At 36.0% G+C, this 18631-nt stretch overlaps 3 protein-coding genes across 7 annotated transcripts in view; 2 read left to right on the forward strand and 1 right to left on the reverse strand.

Annotated features, from left to right (window-relative positions):
* asic4b (acid-sensing (proton-gated) ion channel family member 4b) overlaps positions 1-18631 on the forward strand; it is a 750743-nt gene that overhangs the window by 36604 nt on the left and 695508 nt on the right. The window lies entirely within an intron of this gene.
* Positions 1281-7933, forward strand: si:ch73-71c20.5. Of its 2 annotated transcripts, NR_137168.1 has the most exons (4): positions 1281-1344; positions 2416-2663; positions 4432-4845; positions 7461-7933. NR_137168.1 is itself a non-coding variant. In NM_001326565.1 (3 exons), exons 1-3 carry the CDS (start codon positions 1302-1304, stop codon positions 7618-7620), a joined length of 507 nt encoding a protein of 168 aa, NP_001313494.1. In that variant the 5' UTR covers positions 1281-1301; the 3' UTR covers positions 7621-7933. The 2 variants fall into 2 exon arrangements, 1 of the variants encoding a protein (NP_001313494.1); NM_001326565.1 differs by lacking the exon at positions 2416-2663 and having other exon boundaries at positions 4432-4735.
* tmbim1a (transmembrane BAX inhibitor motif containing 1a) overlaps positions 7932-18631 on the reverse strand; it is a 29492-nt gene continuing 18792 nt past the window's right edge. Inside the window, exons 6-13 of one of the 4 annotated variants that reach the window (XM_073952901.1) lie at positions 17987-18037; positions 16620-16659; positions 16452-16489; positions 14469-14556; positions 14286-14381; positions 11915-11968; positions 11223-11805; positions 7932-9450 (exon numbers count right to left, since the gene is read on the reverse strand). In XM_073952901.1, coding sequence (XP_073809002.1) covers positions 11656-11805; positions 11915-11968; positions 14286-14381; positions 14469-14556; positions 16452-16489; positions 16620-16659; positions 17987-18037 — 517 coding nt within the window. In that variant the 3' untranslated portion in view covers positions 7932-9450; positions 11223-11655. Of the gene's footprint in view, positions 9451-10012; positions 11806-11914; positions 11969-14285; positions 14382-14468; positions 14557-16451; positions 16490-16619; positions 16660-17986; positions 18038-18631 lie in introns of those variants that run through there. The other 3 variants (XM_073952900.1, XM_073952899.1, NM_001005992.2) reach the window with 3 other exon arrangements.

Consider the following 18631-nt stretch of genomic DNA (forward strand, 5'->3'; position numbering starts at 1 on the left):
AAGTATTAATTTAAAAGAGATTCATCAGGGAAGTACTCGTTCTGAGAACTGTAAAATTAAAGCAACAATCCATCTATTTATCCATAGCTAATTTATTTCAACATATACAGTTGAAGTCAGAATTATTAGCCCCCTGAATTATTAGCACTCCTGTTTATTTTTTCCCAAATTTCTGTTGAATGGAGAGCAGATTTCTCCAATACATTTCTTAACATAATAGTTTTAATAATCCATTTCTAATAACTGATTTATCTTTGCCATGATGACAGTAAATAATACTTTACTAGAAATTTTTCAAGACACTTCTATGCAGCTTAAAGTGACATTTAAAGGCTTAACTAGATTAATGAGGTTAACTAGGCAGGTTAGGGTAATTGGGCAAGTTATTGTATAACAATGATTTGTTCTGTAGACTATCAAAAATAAAATCTTAAAGGGGCTAATAATTTTGTCCTTAAAATGGCTTCTAAAAAATTAAAAACTGCTTTTATTCTTGCTAAATTAAAACAAATAAGACTTTTTCCAGAAGAAAAAACATTATCAGACATACTGTGAAAATTACCATGCTCTGTTCATAATCATTTAGAAAATATTTAAAAAAGAAAAAATTTAAAAGGGGGGCTAATAATTCTGACTTTAACTGTATGTAGATATTTGTAATTCCAGTGGGTAAAACAAATAAATGGAAGTGGCCACTTTTGCAATATATCTAAAATATTGTCATGTATGTATGTCATATTTGTAATTTGCATTTATTACCATGTAAGAGTTCTGTGTGGGGATCAATACAAACTATGTTCAAAAACCTTTACTATTAAATGTAGCATTTTCATGTATGAATTTACATATAAACTACTAAACCTGTGTAAAACAAAATCAAACATGTAGGCCTACACTGACTTATAAACAGGAGAGCACTGAAAAATCAGTTACTATAAGCTTTTATTTGATAACATTTATTATGTATCAGCTAAAAATATGAACCGTTTTTACATTATTATTACCGTAATGGTTATAAAATGTTAAGTGTTTTTTTTTTCCAAGTGATTTAACTCATTTTAAAAGGTAAAACTTTCTGTTCTGTAGCTGTGATACATGTTGACATTAATATAAACGTTAGCTAAAATTAACATTAGCAAAAAAGCGCTAGTTCAGTTGCGTGTGAGTAGAAAACTGCCAAATATTTCTCAAAACAAATGGTGTGTTATTGGGGAATATACATTTATAAACGTAAAACCTGTTTTGACCTCGCGTACAAAAATACGTCACGTGACGCGTGTGGTCTTCCTCACACAACAAAGATGGCGGCGCGCTGTTGGAGCCTGATGAGGTCGACATTGCAAGGTAAATGGTCACTTTTTCAAATAATGCGTATCATAGTTCATAATGTATAGGTAAGAATTAACTGAATTGACATTGTTGATTAAACAAATATGTTTCTAAAACTACTGCTACTAATTTTAATTTTTAGTTTACCGTTACAATTTGCCTTGACAGTTTGCCTCATATAAAACGATATAATGCTAACTAATGGAACACAAGAAACTGTTTAAGCCAAACATTTTAATGATGACTACATGAACATATAGACTCAGTAGGTCTGGTTCAGTCAGATTAATTAAACAGAGTAGCTCCAAGCCTAATTAAAACACACCCGAACAGCTTATCAAAGCCTTCAGACTGACTAGAAACTAGAATATTCTACTTGAATCATCTTTGTATGTGTCCTATTTTAATTTCACTGAGCAAATCAACATTATAATTTTGTTGCCGTGATTTTACTGAAGAAAACCACTAAACTATACAGTAGTTTATGTACTATGTACTGCATATTTAGGACGTATTAAAAGACTTAGATTAAAAATCAAAGTGCAACGCAAAAATATTAATTGTCATGAAACTTTTTCTGTTACTATCTTTTAAAACCACTTTAACCAAATAATAAGCAGGTTTTAAAATATATACATAAAGTAGTATAATACAATTTAGTATAATTTCTTTGTGTTTTAATAATTACTGGTTAGATTAAGTGTTTATTTCCAAAGCATCTCTCTTACACCGAATTAAGAGGTAACGTCATTTTAAATTATTAAACTATAGAGTAGACATTCGAGCTTAAAGTGCTTTCTATGCATTTAAAACTAGTATCTAATCACCAAATAAAGCATCTTTTCTTTAGCCTAAATATGAATTTGAGTATTATTCATGTCTATAACTACAGTACTGATTCTAATAATTATTCTACATCACTGATGATGAACTTGTCTACACACACGATTACCTAACTCTAAATGTCATTACAAACCAAACCAACTAACCTGATCAGATAATTCCTTTTACATACAGCTTTATTTTGGTGCAGTCTTAAAGGAACACTTCATTTGTTTTTTTTTTTGTTTTTGTTTTTTTAAATAGGCTGCAAGTCCGCTGGAGTTATACGATTGAGAGTTCCCATGTTCCCAGACATATTGACCAAGAAAATATCAACTTTTCATTTTCCATTGGTCTTAGTGCATGGTGTAACTAAAGGAGCGTCGAGCTTTAAATAAGAAAAATATCAAAACTCTCTGTTGAAATTTGAGCGAGATGCTTATGGTCTAATCCAATTCCAATATTTATGCCAAGCTTAAGACCCGGAGATCGACTGAATGGGAAAAAAAAAGGTAAAACTCTACAGTTGAACTAAAATTTCCCCCCAAAAAGTGGAGTGTTACTCAAACTAAAGGGACTTTATTTGAATCGATGGTTCAATCAGGAACCTTTAACTTCGTATTCCACCAAAAGTGTGATTTTATTTATAGTTGGAAAATATTCTTCACAAACACACACAAAGTTATCTGACTTTTGATTGGAAGGTGCTTTTGGGAACCTACCATCTAGGACTGGGTATCATTAAGGTTTTAACAGTATACTGCTTTTATCAATACCACTTATCGGTTCGATACTTTAACGATAATCTTATCAGTACTTTTTAAGTTTTTTTATGAAAAACTAATTTAACAGAATGAACAACATTTTATTTTATTATTGCATTTTTAATGCACAATAAAATGAAACCAACAATTGTAAAACAAATAAAAATGTTCCTGTAAAAGAATCTACAAAGGTTTGAAGAAACAGTTGGAGCATGCAGGTAGGCTGTAAATGACTCAATTTTTAAGCATTCTTCTGAAGAAAAATCAACTTGTTTGTCTTTTCTGGCAAAAGTCGGGTCCTTTCTTGGCTCACTGTGCTCCCTGCAGTTAAAAATACCCTCTTTGAGTTGCATCATGCATTTAAAAAATTAGCTGTGGAGAATGTTTATGTTTTATTCAGCCTGATCTCACGAAAAAACTTAAGTATTTTACGTTTTGTCAGTTTAGTGGCTAATTGGTATGAGTTCAGTCGGATGAAAATGTACGATTTTAAAAAGGAGGTGTGGCACCCAACCCCGCCCCTAAACCCAACCATCATGTAGGTATTAGATCGTACGAATTCATACAACTTAGCCACTAAATCTAAAAGTTACGAATTGCTGAGAGATAGCGTTGGGTTTATCATTAACACATTCACATGAATGAATTAACTGTCTTTGGGATTAAACATAATACAGTTTGGGAACCTCTTGCAATGTAAAAAGTAGTTTTTAAGTAATTTCTTAAGCATCATTTATTATTAATAATATATTTTTTAATACAGTGATGTGAAGGTAGTTTTAATGTTTAAGATTTAATAAGGCTACTGCAGATTAAATACTATTTTCAATGTAACTGCATGTGTGTGTTTCTTTAACCAATAATATTATACAAATTTAGAGAAACCTTATGTGATTGACTGCCATCGTACGAATGCAGATGTAATGTTAGTAGCTAAGCAGTCGAAAACTTTGCAGTTGTCTGTCCACAGTTGATGCACTTTTGAAAGATGCTTTGTCGGATTACAGTTTCTGCTTTTACAACAAAACATCTTGCGTTTGTTGTAACAGGCCATTTCGGTGTTCAATCAGGAAATACAGCAGTACTATTGACCGTTTGCTTCTCTCCGCCATCGTTGCTTTATAGTGACGCCCTCGCCATTGTGTTGGGTGGAACAAGACAAACATTTTTCACATGAGGTTGCAAACAGTGCAGACGAATATAAAATATTGCAAATTAGAAAAGGTTAAATTATGATACAGTAAGTGATGTTTATTTTACAATAATTCTCTAGTACCGATAGCATAACCGTTAACAATACTTCAGACTTTTATAATTAAAAGGTAATAGTACTGGTAATGATAAAGTACCGAGTTTCAGTACCCATCCCTATATGCATCTATTTCAAACAACACTTATTGGAACCAGGGACAAAGCTGAAGGACAGGTTTATTGGAATTATAATACTGGAAGAGCAATTTTCAGAAAACATGAATGGAATGGGACTCAAAATGGTTTACATTTTGTACTTTTCCAGGGTTGTATCAGCTGTCAAACAGGACGTTGTGGCGAGAATCTCACTTGGAGCAGAGAGTTTGTCTCAGACTGCAGGAGAATGTTTTACACAGCAGAGCCTTACATTACGGACATCATACTTTACAAACCATCACCAAGACGGAGCCTCCAAGAGTTATGAACACACAGAAATCAGCTGAACCTGAAAATAAAACCAACCAACAAAAGAAAGAAGAGGAAGAGGAGGAGGAGGAAGAAGATAACAGGCCTGAATATATGCCCAAAGGAAAGGCCAAAAATCCCATGATGAAGATTGGATATGCATGGTTAGTATAGCTCATATCTGCCTTCTGCTTCAGACAACAAAAGCAGGGAAACGACAGTGCTGAAAATCTAGAGATGCAGTCAGATTCAGAGATTAACCTTTCTATCAAGGGTCAGTATTTGCTCCTGTAATTAGATACTATTATTGCTTTACTATAATTAAATCATAATGTGTTATCTATTGTTAAATATTATCATTACCTAAAAAAAAACTACATAATTATTAAAATGACAATACTGTAAACTTTATAACAAACATTTTTAAAGAAACTCATTATAGTGTAGGGCTGCATTATTATGATAAAAACATTATTTACTATTCCTGAGGAAATTAATTTTAATTGTTAATGTTTATAATAATGATATATGTAAAATATTTTTTATCTTTGAAAGATGTGGCTATTCATTTGTGTGTGTGTGTGTGTGTGTGTGTGTGTGTGTGTGTGTGTGTGTGTGTGTGTGGTAGGTAATTAGTTCTTTTGGGCATGATGCATCAGGAGCAACACAAGGCCCTGTTACATTGCACATTTGCATATTATATAACTTGGGAGAGGTTATAGGAGGAAAACATTACAATGTAGTTGCATAACATTGATTAATGTCATTCTGCAGTAGTTTAAAAAAAAAAAATCACATTTAAAAAAAAAAAAGTGTGAAAAATTTGAGTGTAAATCTGTAATAGAAACCAGACCTGTGAAATCTGCATTTTCAGCTAAATGCCTCTGATTGGCTGCTGTAGAAGTTGACGGATTTTCACATCACATTAATCGGGAGTTGTTTCGTGTTTCCCACAAGCCCTTAAAGGACCATGACACCCCCCACTATCGGTTCAGGAATTTTTTCCAAAAATGCGTCATAATGGGCGTGGAGCTCTGCGATCAGAGGCAGGAGTGGGCGTGGCCAGCAGAGCAGGGGAGAAGGAGGGGAACAGACAACAGTTTTCAGTCGGCTTAAAAAAAGACACAAACCGTGAGGAGATGCATGATTTTATAGTTGACAAAACATGCAACAAACCCTGTGGATCATGGAAACAAACACATACGACCCTTCATGAATGGCTAAATACTGTGTGCCGTGGGTCTGTGGACGTGATCTTGCCCAGTCATTAACATAGGGTCTCACAGCTTGGCACTGGCAGGTCTGACTGTCTTGCCTTCGTAAAGCACGCACAGTCATGAATAATTAAGAAGCCGGCTGTTCTCGTAGGATAAGAAAACTCCGCTATGAAAAATAATGAGAAACCGTCGCTTCATCTTTGCACTTGCAGTTTTGTGCTATGTCACCAATTTTGATCCCACCCCAAAAATTATTTCAAACCCGAAAGCTGAAGTTAGCTGACAAAAGCTCAAAATTATCCAGTTTTTTCCCACAATTAAAGCTGACAGGTGCTAACACTGTCTAAACTGATGTTCAACACACACAAATCTGTTAAAATCTCAAAACAAGTACTCGAGGGTTAAGTGAACCTTCAAAGGGATAGTTCACCCAAAATTTTCAATTCGGCCATAATTTAGGCCCTGATCACACTAAACAATTATTTTTGCAGTAAGGCACATTTTAAAAATGGTTTTCTATTGGCAGTGAGTGTTGCGCATGCTAATTAAGCACCCCCACACCACGCATGCTAACTGCCTGCTGCACCTCATGTTTTTTGATGGAGCACTCTGTGCCAAGTCAACTCAAAGCACCCAAGGTCATGTGCTCCAACACCAAGACACAGTGGTTACCTAGCAACATAAAAAAAATTGCAGCGCACTGCACTTTTCTATTGAACACAAGAGAAGATATTTTGAAAAATGTTCAAAACCTGTAAAGGGAGTCATGGTGGCTCAGTGGTTAGCACTGTCACTTTACAGCAAGAATTTCGCTGGTTCAAGCGCAAGCTGACATTTCTGTGTGGAGTTTGTATGTTCTCCCCGTGTTGGCATGGGTTTGCTGTAGAGTGCTCCCGTTTACCCCACAGTTCAAAGACATGTAGTACATGTGAATTGAATAAACTAAATTGGCCGTTGTGTATGTGTGTGGATAAATGTTTACAAGTACTGGGTTGCAGCTGGAAAGGCATCCAGTGCGTAACACATATGCTGGATAAGTTGGCGGTTCACTTCGCTGTGGCGACCCCAGATGAATAAAGGGACTAAGCCGAAGGAAAATGAATGAATGAATGGAAACCTGTAACAGCTGACTTTAAAAGTGTTTGTTTTTCCTACTATGGATCTTACCAGTTTCCAACATTCCTCAAAATATCTTCTTTTGTGTTTAACAGTACAAAAATCTCAAACTGGTTTGGAACAATAATTTTTGGATGAACTACCCCTTTAATTTCGGCCACTAGGCGTAGTTCTCCCTAGTCAATGTTTACCTACCCTTAAGTTGTTTCAATTAATGCTGAACACAAGTTACATTGAATATTTCAACCAAAGTTTAGTGTTCCTATTGACTTCCACAGTAGCATAAATATAAAATCACTCAAAGTCAGTGAAGAACAAACTGGTTCCCTATGTTCTTCAAAATATTTGAATTCAGTAGATGGTGAACTATCCCTCTAACGGGCACAGAAGCATACATGGTCACTTCATTAACATTGATTATAATAGTTTATTTATATTTTAAGTCACAGAAGTCTTGTAATAACCCCCAGTAAAGCTCCAGGGTTTGACCAAATGAGTACCCTATAAAGGGATGATATCTGACTTTGGTAGTAACTGACTGGTGTTTTTCTCCTAGGATGATTGGCCTGCCTTCTGGGATCATTGGCTTTATTCTGGCAAAGAGACAAGTGGACAAGAACCGACTGAAACAGCTGAAAATCCGACAGAGGATGAAGAGAGCCAACGAGGGAGATTATGAAACAAACCGATATAAAGCAGCCACCGGGATGGAGTAAAGCTTGATTTCTGTAAAAGACAAATGGCTTCATTGGGCACTTATGATTGGGTTGCCATGGAAACCGTGAACTGCGTATATAAGTACATTCTAGAAAGCAGGCATTTATTACGGCGGACCTGTTGATCTAATGATTGTGGAGCTGAAGACTTTGGTTTTGGGGTTTGCGACAAATAAATGAAGCGTAAATGAAGTACTTAATTGAATTAAGGATTTCAGTGTTGCCTGTTAGACATTGTGTACACATTTCGAAGCAACTGCAAGGGGGAAAATACAGAAAAACTGAATTAAAAATCTATTAAATAACCGAAAAATACTCAAGTGTTCCTTTTATTGACCATCTTAAAATAAGGACAGCATATCAAACTGGAGCATGAGAACATTGTGAGCTTTTCGATGTAGTTTTTACAACATGATAGTGTATCTTTGGAGCTAAACGAAAGTAGAAAGGCACTGCTGTACATCACATAACCTGTGAATAAAGTATAAAATTCTTCAACTAAAAACTTTTCTTAAATCTAAAGCGAATATATATATAAAACAGACTTTATATTGTGTATAAAGATGTCTGGGATTTGAATCTCGTAAAATAAAATACAATGTAACTATATATACACAGCAGAAAAGCTAAACCCTTGACCACACACACACACACATAAACATGTAATATCAACAGTAAATACAGCACATCCAAGTCTATACAGTAGAAATCGTAATGATGCAGTTTTCTTCCACTGCCTGTTTCCACAACAGAATAAAAAAAAGGTGATTATAATTTTTTATGAAGCAAAATAAAAATTAATTTAAAAAAAGTGTTTTTTTTTTTATTGAGGCGTTTTTTCCTCATAAAGTTTACCTTTATTTTTCCCAACTCAGACTTTGTTTCTCACAATTTTGAATTATTAAATCAGATTTCCCAGGTTTTCTCCCAAACTCGTTTTACTCAGGATTTTGAGCTATAAACACGCAATTTAGAGCGAGTACATTTCCAAGACATACACTCGCAATTCTATAAGAAATGTCCAAACTGTGAGATCCAAGTCAGAATTGGCACATCAACCTTTTTTTTTATTCCATGGTAACAGGCTTCCACACAATAGAAACTATGATTAATACAACATAAGGCTTAAAACAGTGTTTCCCAAGTGTGTTCCTGCCAAACACACCAACAGTACACATTTTGGATGTCTATATTATCTGGTCTCATGATAGGTTTATCTCCAATAAGCCTATTCAGGTTTTGGAGTCTCTTCTAATGTTCTCTCGAGTTCAGATGTGTTTGATTAGGAAGAGGTTAAAAATGTGTACTGTTGGTGTGCCTTTAGGAACAGTGTTGGGAAACACTGGCTTCACCAATGGTACATATTTTAATGTCTCCCTTATCTGTCACATTAACTTTAGGTTTTGGAGTCTCTTCTGATGAGGTGATTCAGGTGTGTTTGATTAGGAAGAGGTTGAAAATGTGCACTGCTGCTGTATCTTTAAGAACATGGTTGGGAAACACCAGCTTCACCAACAGTACATATTTGGATGTCTCCCTTATCTGACCTTTACATTTCAGGTTTTGATTTCTCTTCTTATAAGGTGATTCACGCGTGTTTGATTAGGAAGATGTTGAAAATGTGTACTGTTGGTGTGCCTTTAGGAACAGGGTTGGGAAACACCGGCTTCACCAACAGTACATATTATGATGTCTCCCTTATCTGACCCATTCATTTGAGGTTTTAGAGTATCTTCTAATGTTATGATGAGGTGATTCAGGTGTGTTTGATTCACAAGAGGTTAAAAATGTGTACTGTTGGTGTGCCTTTAGGAACAGTGTTGGGAAACACTGGCTTCACCAATGGTACATATTTTAATGTCTCCCTTATCTGTCACATTAACTTTAGGTTTTGGAGTCTCTTCTGATGAGGTGATTCAGGTGTGTTTGATTAGGAAGAGGTTGAAAATGTGCACTGCTGCTGTATCTTTAAGAACATGGTTGGGAAACACCAGCTTCACCAACAGTACATATTTGGATGTCTCCCTTATCTGACCTTTACATTTCAGGTTTTGATTTCTCTTCTTATAAGGTGATTCACGCGTGTTTGATTAGGAAGATGTTGAAAATGTGTACTGTTGGTGTGCCTTTAGGAACAGGGTTGGGAAACACTGGCTTCATCAACAGTACATATTTTGGATGTCTCCCTTATCTGACCCATTCATTTCAGGTTTTGGAGTCTCTTCTGATGAAATGATTCAGGTGTGTTCGATTAGGAAGAGGTTGAAAATGTGAACTCATCATAACATTAGAAGAGACTCTAAAACCTCAAATGAATGGGTCAGATAAGGGAGACATCATAATATGTACTGTTGGTGAAGCCAGTGTTTCCCAAAACTGTTCCTGAAGGCACACCAACAGTACATATTATGATGTCTCCCTTATCTGACCTATTCATTTGAGGTTTTAGAGTCTCTTCTAATGTTATGATGAGTTCAAGTGTGTGTGATTAGGAAGAGGTTGAAAATGTGTACTGTTGGTGTGCCTTTAGGAACAGTGTTGGGAAACACTAGCTACACCAACAGTACATATTATGATGTCTCCCTTATCTGACCCATTCATTTGAGGTTTTAGAGTCTCTTCTAATGTTATGATGAGTTCAGGTGTGTTTGATTAGGAAGAGGTTGAAAATGTGTACTGTTGGTGTGCCTTTAGGAACAGGGTTGGGAAACACTGGCTTCATCAACAGTACATTTTTTGGATGTCTCCCTTATCTGACCCATTCATTTCAGGTTTTGGAGTCTCTTCTGATGAAATGATTCAGGTGTGTTTGATTAGGAAGAGGTTGAAAATGTGAACTCATCATAACATTAGAAGAGACTCTAAAACCTCAAATGAATGGGTCAGATAAGGGAGACATCCAAAAAATGTACTGTTGATGAAGCCAGTGTTTCCCAAAACTGTTCCTGAAGGCACACCAACAGTACATATTATGATGTCTCCCTTATCTGACCTATTCATTTGAGGTTTTAGAGTCTCTTCTAATGTTATGATGAGTTCAAGTGTGTGTGATTAGGAAGAGGTTGAAAATGTGTACTGTTGGTGTGCCTTTAGGAACAGGGTTGGGAAACACTGGCCTTATCAACAGTACATATTATGATGTCTCCCTTATCTGACCTATTCATTTGAGGTTTTAGAGTCTCCTAATGTTATGATGAGTTCAGGTGTGTTTGATTAGAAAGAGGTTGAAAATGTGTACTGTTGGTGTGCCTTTAGGAACAGGGTTGGGAAAGACTGGCTTCATCAACAGTACATATTTTGGATGTCTCCCTTATCTGACCCATTAACTTCAGGTTTTGGAGTCTCTTCTGATGTAATGATAAGGTGATTCTGGTCTATTTGATTAGGAAGTGGTTAAAAATGTGTACTGTTGGTGTGCCTTTAGGAACAGTGTTGGGAAACACTGGCTTCACCAACAGTACATATTATGTCTCCCTTATCCGACCCATTCATTTGAGGTTTTAGAGTCTCTTCTAATGTTATGATGAGTTTAAGTGTGTGTGATTAGGAAGAGGTTGAAAATGTGTACTGTTGGTGTGCCTTTAGGAACAAGGTTGGGAAACACTGGCTTCATCAACAGTACATAATTTGGATGTCTCCCTTATCTGACCCATTGGCTTCAGGTTTTGGAGTCTCATCTTATGTTCTGATGAGGTGATTCTGGTCTGTTTGATTAGGAAGAGGTTGAAAATGTGTACTGTTGGTGTGCCCTCAGAAACAGTGTAGGGAAACACTGGCTTAAAACACATCTATCATTTTTCACCAGATAGTATGCATATGTTTGTTTAATGATGGAAATCCTCAATAATTAACTGTGGAAATTATACTCCGGCTGCTTGATCAGTATAACGCCAGCTATATTTTAAGTTCAGTAATATTTGAGTATATGTTATAGTTAAGACCAGGCTGAGCAGGCACTGCATGGTGCATAAACAATAAAGCCGTTATGACAGTACTGTAAAGGTACATCAATCACCTTCTGATCCATCCATCTATCTATCTCTCTGCGTAACCGATGATTTGCAGGAGGAAGATGAAGATCTGCACAATGTCAACATAAAGGGAGAGAGCAGCGAACACATACTCTTCTGGGCTGATGGAGAGCTTCCGGTTCCCGATGAGCAGCTGAGTGTGATAGGCCAGAAACTAAACATTTAAAACACAAATGCAAGAAAAAAGAGATTTTTGGATGAAATTAGTGAGCAGTGTTTAAATATGGAACTAATGCTGAATTTGATACAGTTAACAGGCTTACCAAAGTGAATGCAATGGCTCCTATAGATGCATAAAGCATGTGTAGCCATGGGACCTGAAAACAAATGGAGAAAATAACAAATAAATGATCGATTAAACGAATAGTTGATGTAAAAATGAAATTCTGACATAGTTGCTCATCCATCTGTTTTTATGAATGTGGGAAACCGGTAGCTATTGACTTCCATAGTGTTTGTTTTTCCTACTATGGGTGTTGATGATTACTGGTTTCCAACATTCTTTAAAATATCTGCTTTTGTATTTCTTTAAAATAATAAATAAAAGACTTGGAACACAAGATCCTGACAGGACTGTTTGTTAAGAACTGTACTCAGGAAACTTGGCTTATTTTTTTTACATGTAAATATGGTTCAAGATAAAAAAAAAAATGTGTTTCAATATTCAAATCCAATACTGCTTTAAATTAAGCCTACCTTTCATACATTAGATTGTCATTTAAAAAAAAATTGTATGACAATAGTTTATATAACAAAAAATATACATCGGGGATGCAAATCATTTGACGAAATATCAAACAGCATTCTGTTTTAGCACCAAAATGCTTTTACGTTACAACGATCCTTCAAACTACTAGGTTTTAAAGGTTGGTGAGCAATTAATGAAGTGTGAATATTATTATTTATTATTTAGTGCCATGACTTATTTTACAAATGTCATGGTAATCATTTCACCCATATTTAGATATTTGAGTTAACGTTACCTAAAATAAAACGTCTTTGAAAGATAATCACATAAAATTAATGTAGACACTAAAATGTGACATCCCATCTTTGACCCATATATCAAACATCTGAGTAAAAATCTTTACTCAACCTCCTGTTTTTAAGAATGTGGGAAAATGGTCTGGACTTCCACAGAGGTCGTTATGCCTACTATGGGTAACTATGGCTACCGGTTTCCAACATTCTTCAAAATATCTTTTTTTTTTGTTTGTTTGGAAGAGAAAAACAAGGAACTCAAACAGTATTGCGTTTGGATCCTCTTGAGGGTGAATTTTTAGGTGAACTAGCCATTTAACAATTTTCAATGAGAATAAAAGATGCAATATTATGCTTACACAAGGTTTAAGCTAGATGTCTGCATTTCCACGACTGTACCGCGGGACCCGACCAGATTTCTTGCAGTGCGGGAATAAATTTCCGAAAAAAGCACAGGATCAGTCGGTACGGTCTAACAATATCGCTCCAAGGAGCACACATATGTATGTATGTGTGTGAATGAGAGCGTGATGCTGTGCTTAGCTTGTTTGTTGCCGTCTATGTGAGTGTGTGTGTGTGTGTGCGCGTGAATGAGAGAGCTTTGTGCTGTCTATGTGTGTGTGTGAGACAGCGTGATGCTGTAGCTGTCTGGGTGTGTGTCACTTGCTTGGTGCTGTGTGTCTATGTGTGTTATTTGTGTTTATACAGACAGCTTGTCATAGGCTGTCTGGACTCTGTATAGCTGGGTGATACCCCCCTCCCTCCCACCCGTTAGAGGAAAAGGGCGCGACAGGTAGAAAACGGGGTGGGGCGGGCAGTTGGACAACAAATGCTGAATAAAAGCGGAGCGGTCGGGTTCGGACTAAAACCTGGCAGGAGTGGTATTCAAAATTTAGTCCCTCGCAGATCTTTAGTTTAAGCTATATAACTGCAGGTTAACTATGCTTACAGTTAAAGTCAGAATTGTTAGCCCCCCTCTTTATTTTTCATCGTTTTGTGTTTAGTAGAGAGAAGTTTTTTTTCAACACATTTATAAACATAATAGTTTTCATAACTCATTTAACTGATTTATTTTATCTTTGTCATGATGACAGTAAATAATGTTTTACCAGATATTTTTCAAGACACTTCTATACAGCTTAAAGTGACATCTAAATGCTGAACTAGATTAATTAGGTTAACTAGGCAAGTTATTGTATAATAGTAGTTTGTTCTGTAGACTATCGAAAATAAAACTATTCTAAAGGGGCTAATAATTTTGACCTTAAAATGGTGTTTAAAAAAATAAAAACTGCTTTTATTATAGCCAAAATAAAACAAGTCCTAGACTTTCTCCAGAAGAAAAAATATTATCAAACATACTTTGAAAATTTTCTTGCTCTGTTAACCATCATTTGGAAAATATTAAAGAAAAAAAAAAAATAGAGAGAGCAAAAAAAAAACAACAGGGGGGGGGGGTAATAATTCTGACTTCAACTGTATATAAAATAACTGTTAAAACTAGTAATAAGTGACAAATAAAGGTATGGTAACTAATAGCCCTAACTTTTCCGAATTTGATTGTAATGCAATAATATGTGCCTTTTATAAAGCTGCTATGAAACAATAATTATCGCTCTATACACCTAAACTTGAGCAGAATGTTATGCTTACATATTTAAATGACAGGACAATAGCAGTGATGATGCCGGTCACAAACACTACGATTCCGAGTACACAGAAAAAGCCAGAACATTTGGTGAAGTCCACCTGTTGTGAAACAGAGAAAGTGAGGTTACACGCTTTCACAAACTGGCATGACCGGTGTTATGAAAAGAAGAAAAAAAAGTAACCCACCTTCGTCTGAAAGCAGAACACAGTCACTGCTACACACACGACAACTGTGATGGCCAGGGCCAGGAACACCGCTCTAGTGCTGTAATAACTACAAAAACAAACAACATTATTATATTGATCAGTTTGCCTTGTTATTTTAGCATTAAAAAAATAAGAATAATTTTAAGAAGTCTCCATATGCTCATCAAGACTACATTTATTTGATTACAAATACATTAAAAAATGCACGCGCGTAAAATATCACTAGTATAGAAAAGTTGCTCATTTGTATTTTAATGTCTTATAAGATATTATAAAGTAAAGTATTCATATCGCTGCACTTTTTCCACATTTTTAAGTTACAGCCTTATTCCAAAATGGATTAAGTTAATTTATTTCTTCAAAATTCTACACACAATACCCCATAATGCCCATGTGAAAAAAGAGTTTTTGAAATTGTTGCAAATTTATTACAAATAAAAACCTGAAAAATAACATGTACATCAGTATTCACAGCCTTTGCTCAATACTTTGTTGATGCACATTTGGCAGCAATTACAGCCTCAAATCTTTTTGAATATGATGCCACAAGCTTGGTACACTTGTCTTTGGGAATTTTTGCCCATTCCCAGTGCCTCTCAAACTCTATCAGGTTGGATGGGAGGAGACTGTGTACAGCAATTTTCAAATCTCTCCAGAGATGTTCAATAGGATTCAGGTCTGGGCTCTGGCTGGGCCACTCAAGGACATTAACCAAGTTGTTGTGAAGCCACTTCATTGATATTTTGGTAGTGTGCTTTGGGTCATTGTCCTGCTGGAAGATGAACTGTCTCCCCAGTCTGAGGTCAAGAGCACTCTGAAGCAGGTTTTCATTCAGGATGTCTCTGTGCATTGCTGCATTCATCTTTCCCTCTATTCTGGCTAGTCCTCCAGTTCCTGCTGCTGAAAAACATCCCTACAGTACGATGCTGCCACTACCATGTTTCACTGTCGGGATGGTATCAGCCTGGTGATGAGCGATGCCTGGTTTTCTCCAAACGTAACGCCTGGCATTCACCCCAAAGAGTTTAATTTTAGTCTCATCAGACCAGAGAATTTAGTTTTTTTATAGTCTGAGAGTCCTTCAGATGCCTTTTGGCAAATTCCAGGCGGGGAGTGGAATCCGTCTAACCACTCTACCATACAGGCCTGATTGGTGGATTGCTGCACAGATGGTTGTCCTTCTGTAAGGTTGTACTCTCTCCACAAAAGAACGCTGGAGCTCAGACAGAGTGACCATCGGGTTATTGATCACCTCCTTCACTAAGCCCCTTCTCTCCCGATTACTCAGCTTAGATGGCCGGCCAGCTCTAGGAAGACTCCTGGTGGTTCCAAACATCTTCCGCTTTCAGATGATGGAGGCCACTGTGCTCATTGGAACTTTCAGAGCAGCAGAAATTTTTGTGTAACCTTCCCCAGCCTTGTGCCTCGAGACAATCCTGTCTCGGAGGTCTACAGACATCTACAGAGCTTTACGGCAAAGGCTGTGAATTCTTATGTACATGTGTTTTTTCAGGTTTTTTATTTTTTATATATTTGCAGCAATTTCAAAAAATCTTTTTTCACATTGTCATTATGGGGTATTGTGTATAGAATTTTCCATTAAATGGCATAACATTCTTTGACCAATAACCTTTCGGTGGCTGAAATTCGGTACATCTCTAATATCAACCCACTTTTAGATTACCATTCTTGCATATTTCTGCTGTGTGATTTGCTCTGTGATTTGCTCATAGATCAATATAAAGAAGTTCAGAGCTTATAATTGTTATTAACATTTTATCGCGATTCAATACAATACCATTTACCCGCCCAACCCTACTGCAAACTAAACAAAGCTGCTTTTAACAGAAGCTTTACTGTTCAATAATTGAAACCCTTTGTCAACAATCCTTAAGTTAGAGCCATGCTATTTTCTTATTGTATCCCAACAAAGCGATGTATATTTAATGAGACATGTCTCACCTTGCTATATTTCCAGTCATGAAAGATAAGGCCAGTGTCTAAAGCAAGAAAAAAAAAAAAAAGGTAATGCAATTCAAAGACTTTCTGCACATTGTCTACAACATTACACGTAAACTATCTTATTCATTACAATTACAGTGACTCAAACTATTAAATAACTGAACTCACAAAAATGGCCAACAGGAGCAGGTTCCATGGAAAACGCCTCCTAAAAACGTGAAAGGCAAAGGTTAAATAAATTGGTTCAACCTATGTTTGTAGTGGCTTTCATGAAGGCTTTAGTCCAGTGGTTCTCAAACATTTTCCATCAAGTACCACCTCAGAAAAAAATTTGTCTCTCTAAGTACCACCAAAATGAGTAGTATTGAAATACAGTAGTGTAGTAGGCCCAGTAAAGCAGCTACAACTCTGCACAGTTAAAAAATCATGGCAGATTACCTTAGAAATATAGGCTATATGTCATATATGGCATATTATATACATCATTTTTGGTAAACTTTGAAATGTGTGTAGCATGTACATGACATTTCATTCCTCCGCGTACCACTAGAAGGAAGCATTCGTACCACTAGTGGTACACGTACCACAGTTTGAGAACCACTGCTTTAGTCCAAAGAGTAAACTATGTTTTGTTTGCACTGTTTTGTTCACACTTTTATACTTGGTCACTTCATCGAATAGCTTTTGAATTTGTGAAAACGGTACCATTTACATTTAGTCACATAAATGTGTTTCTGCAAAATGGATATAATTCTGATCTCCAAATTGCAAGCGTTACGCAAATTTCAACTTAAGCATCAAATACACCATATTTTACATATGTATTTTTTACATAAACATAAGCCGTATATCTTTTCGGCGTACAAATGATTTTACATGTTGCCTACAGGTTTTGTACTGTACTTCACTCGTGTTCCAGTAAAACCTCTTGTATGATAAATGACTAAATGTGTACCTATAAAACATCATACATGCACAAGAGAGGCTCTAAGTTTACTGTCATAATAGGAAAGGATATATAAAATCTATTTTTGTTGTACAGATATGTACAAGATATCATTCAAAACTGTAAAATGTTAACATTAATTTGGGTTAAACCCCATCTTCAAATCAACAATGATAGGCTACGACAGATGTGTGATGCATCTCTGTTATTAAAGCTGCCATTTAATGTGAATTTAACATTGTAATTTAACATTTGATGGTTAATTACTGGTCAAAAACAATACAAAATTAAACCTTTCAAACTTTTATATATACTTATCATATAGCTTATAACACACCCTTAGGTTTATTTATTTTTTGACATTTAGGAGGAGATAAATGTACATATGTGGTTTCAACAACCAGATGGATTTAGAACGGTTCAGTCTCCAATGTGTTTTGAAGGGTATTTACACCTGCCAGATTCACAATCCGATCAAACTCATGAAGTGACCAGGTGTAAACAGCTTCAATGTTATATTTTACTTGTAGATAACTTTATAAAATCCTTTTATTATAGGTTGATTCAGAAAAGTAAGTGATCATCTCACCTGGGTCCCTGACAGCAAACCAGTACTATATGTGTGACAAAATAGATGGCACTGAAAAAAAAAAATATATATATATATATATAAAATTAATTCAGTTATCATTCACATTGTTCAACCTTACTATATTAATTGCAATTAAAGGAGGTACATGTAGAGTTCAAAACACCTTGTTATTAGCGACACCATTTGCCGTTAAGTTAACGGCAGTGAGAAACTTTCCTCTTTCAGAACATGTATTATAAGCACAAGGCCTGGGCGGTAATACAGTAATATGGTATACCGCGGGATCTAAAAATAGTAACGGTATCAGATTCAATACCGTTATTTCATCATAGACAATTATTAAATATTACATATTATTTATTTAATGGCTAAAAATGCGTGTGTGACTGTCATCACGGGACAGTGTTGAGAAAAGAGAGAGAGGTGAGGTAAGATGGCGAGTCTTGTACCAAGTGACCTGGGGCCTCATGTATCAACGCTGGGTACGCACAAAAACTTTGCGTACGCCAGGTTTCACGCTCAGAATCACTCACGTTTGGATTTACTAACAATGAACTGAACGTGGGAATGTGCGCAGCTCCACCTGGCGTCCGCACATTTTTTGTGCGTGTCTGTTTTATTTCCATTGGCGACTCCTACAGG

Source organism: Danio rerio, chromosome 6 (assembly GCF_049306965.1).
Source record: "Danio rerio strain Tuebingen ecotype United States chromosome 6, GRCz12tu, whole genome shotgun sequence".
In the NCBI taxonomy this organism is placed as follows: domain Eukaryota; kingdom Metazoa; phylum Chordata; class Actinopteri; order Cypriniformes; family Danionidae; genus Danio; species Danio rerio.

What these genes read in the sequence shown, in the direction of transcription:
- si:ch73-71c20.5 (NM_001326565.1), top strand. Translation starts at nt 1,302, where the DNA reads ATGGCGGCGCGCTGTTGGAGCCTGATGAGGTCGACATTGCAAG. An exon ending in GATGAGGTCGACATTGCAAG is followed by an intron (nt 1,345 to 4,431) that starts GTAAATGGTCAC and finishes GTACTTTTCCAG; the next exon opens with GGTTGTATCAGCTGTCAAAC. An exon ending in ATGAAGATTGGATATGCATG is followed by an intron (nt 4,736 to 7,460) that starts GTTAGTATAGCT and finishes TTTTTCTCCTAG; the next exon opens with GATGATTGGCCTGCCTTCTG.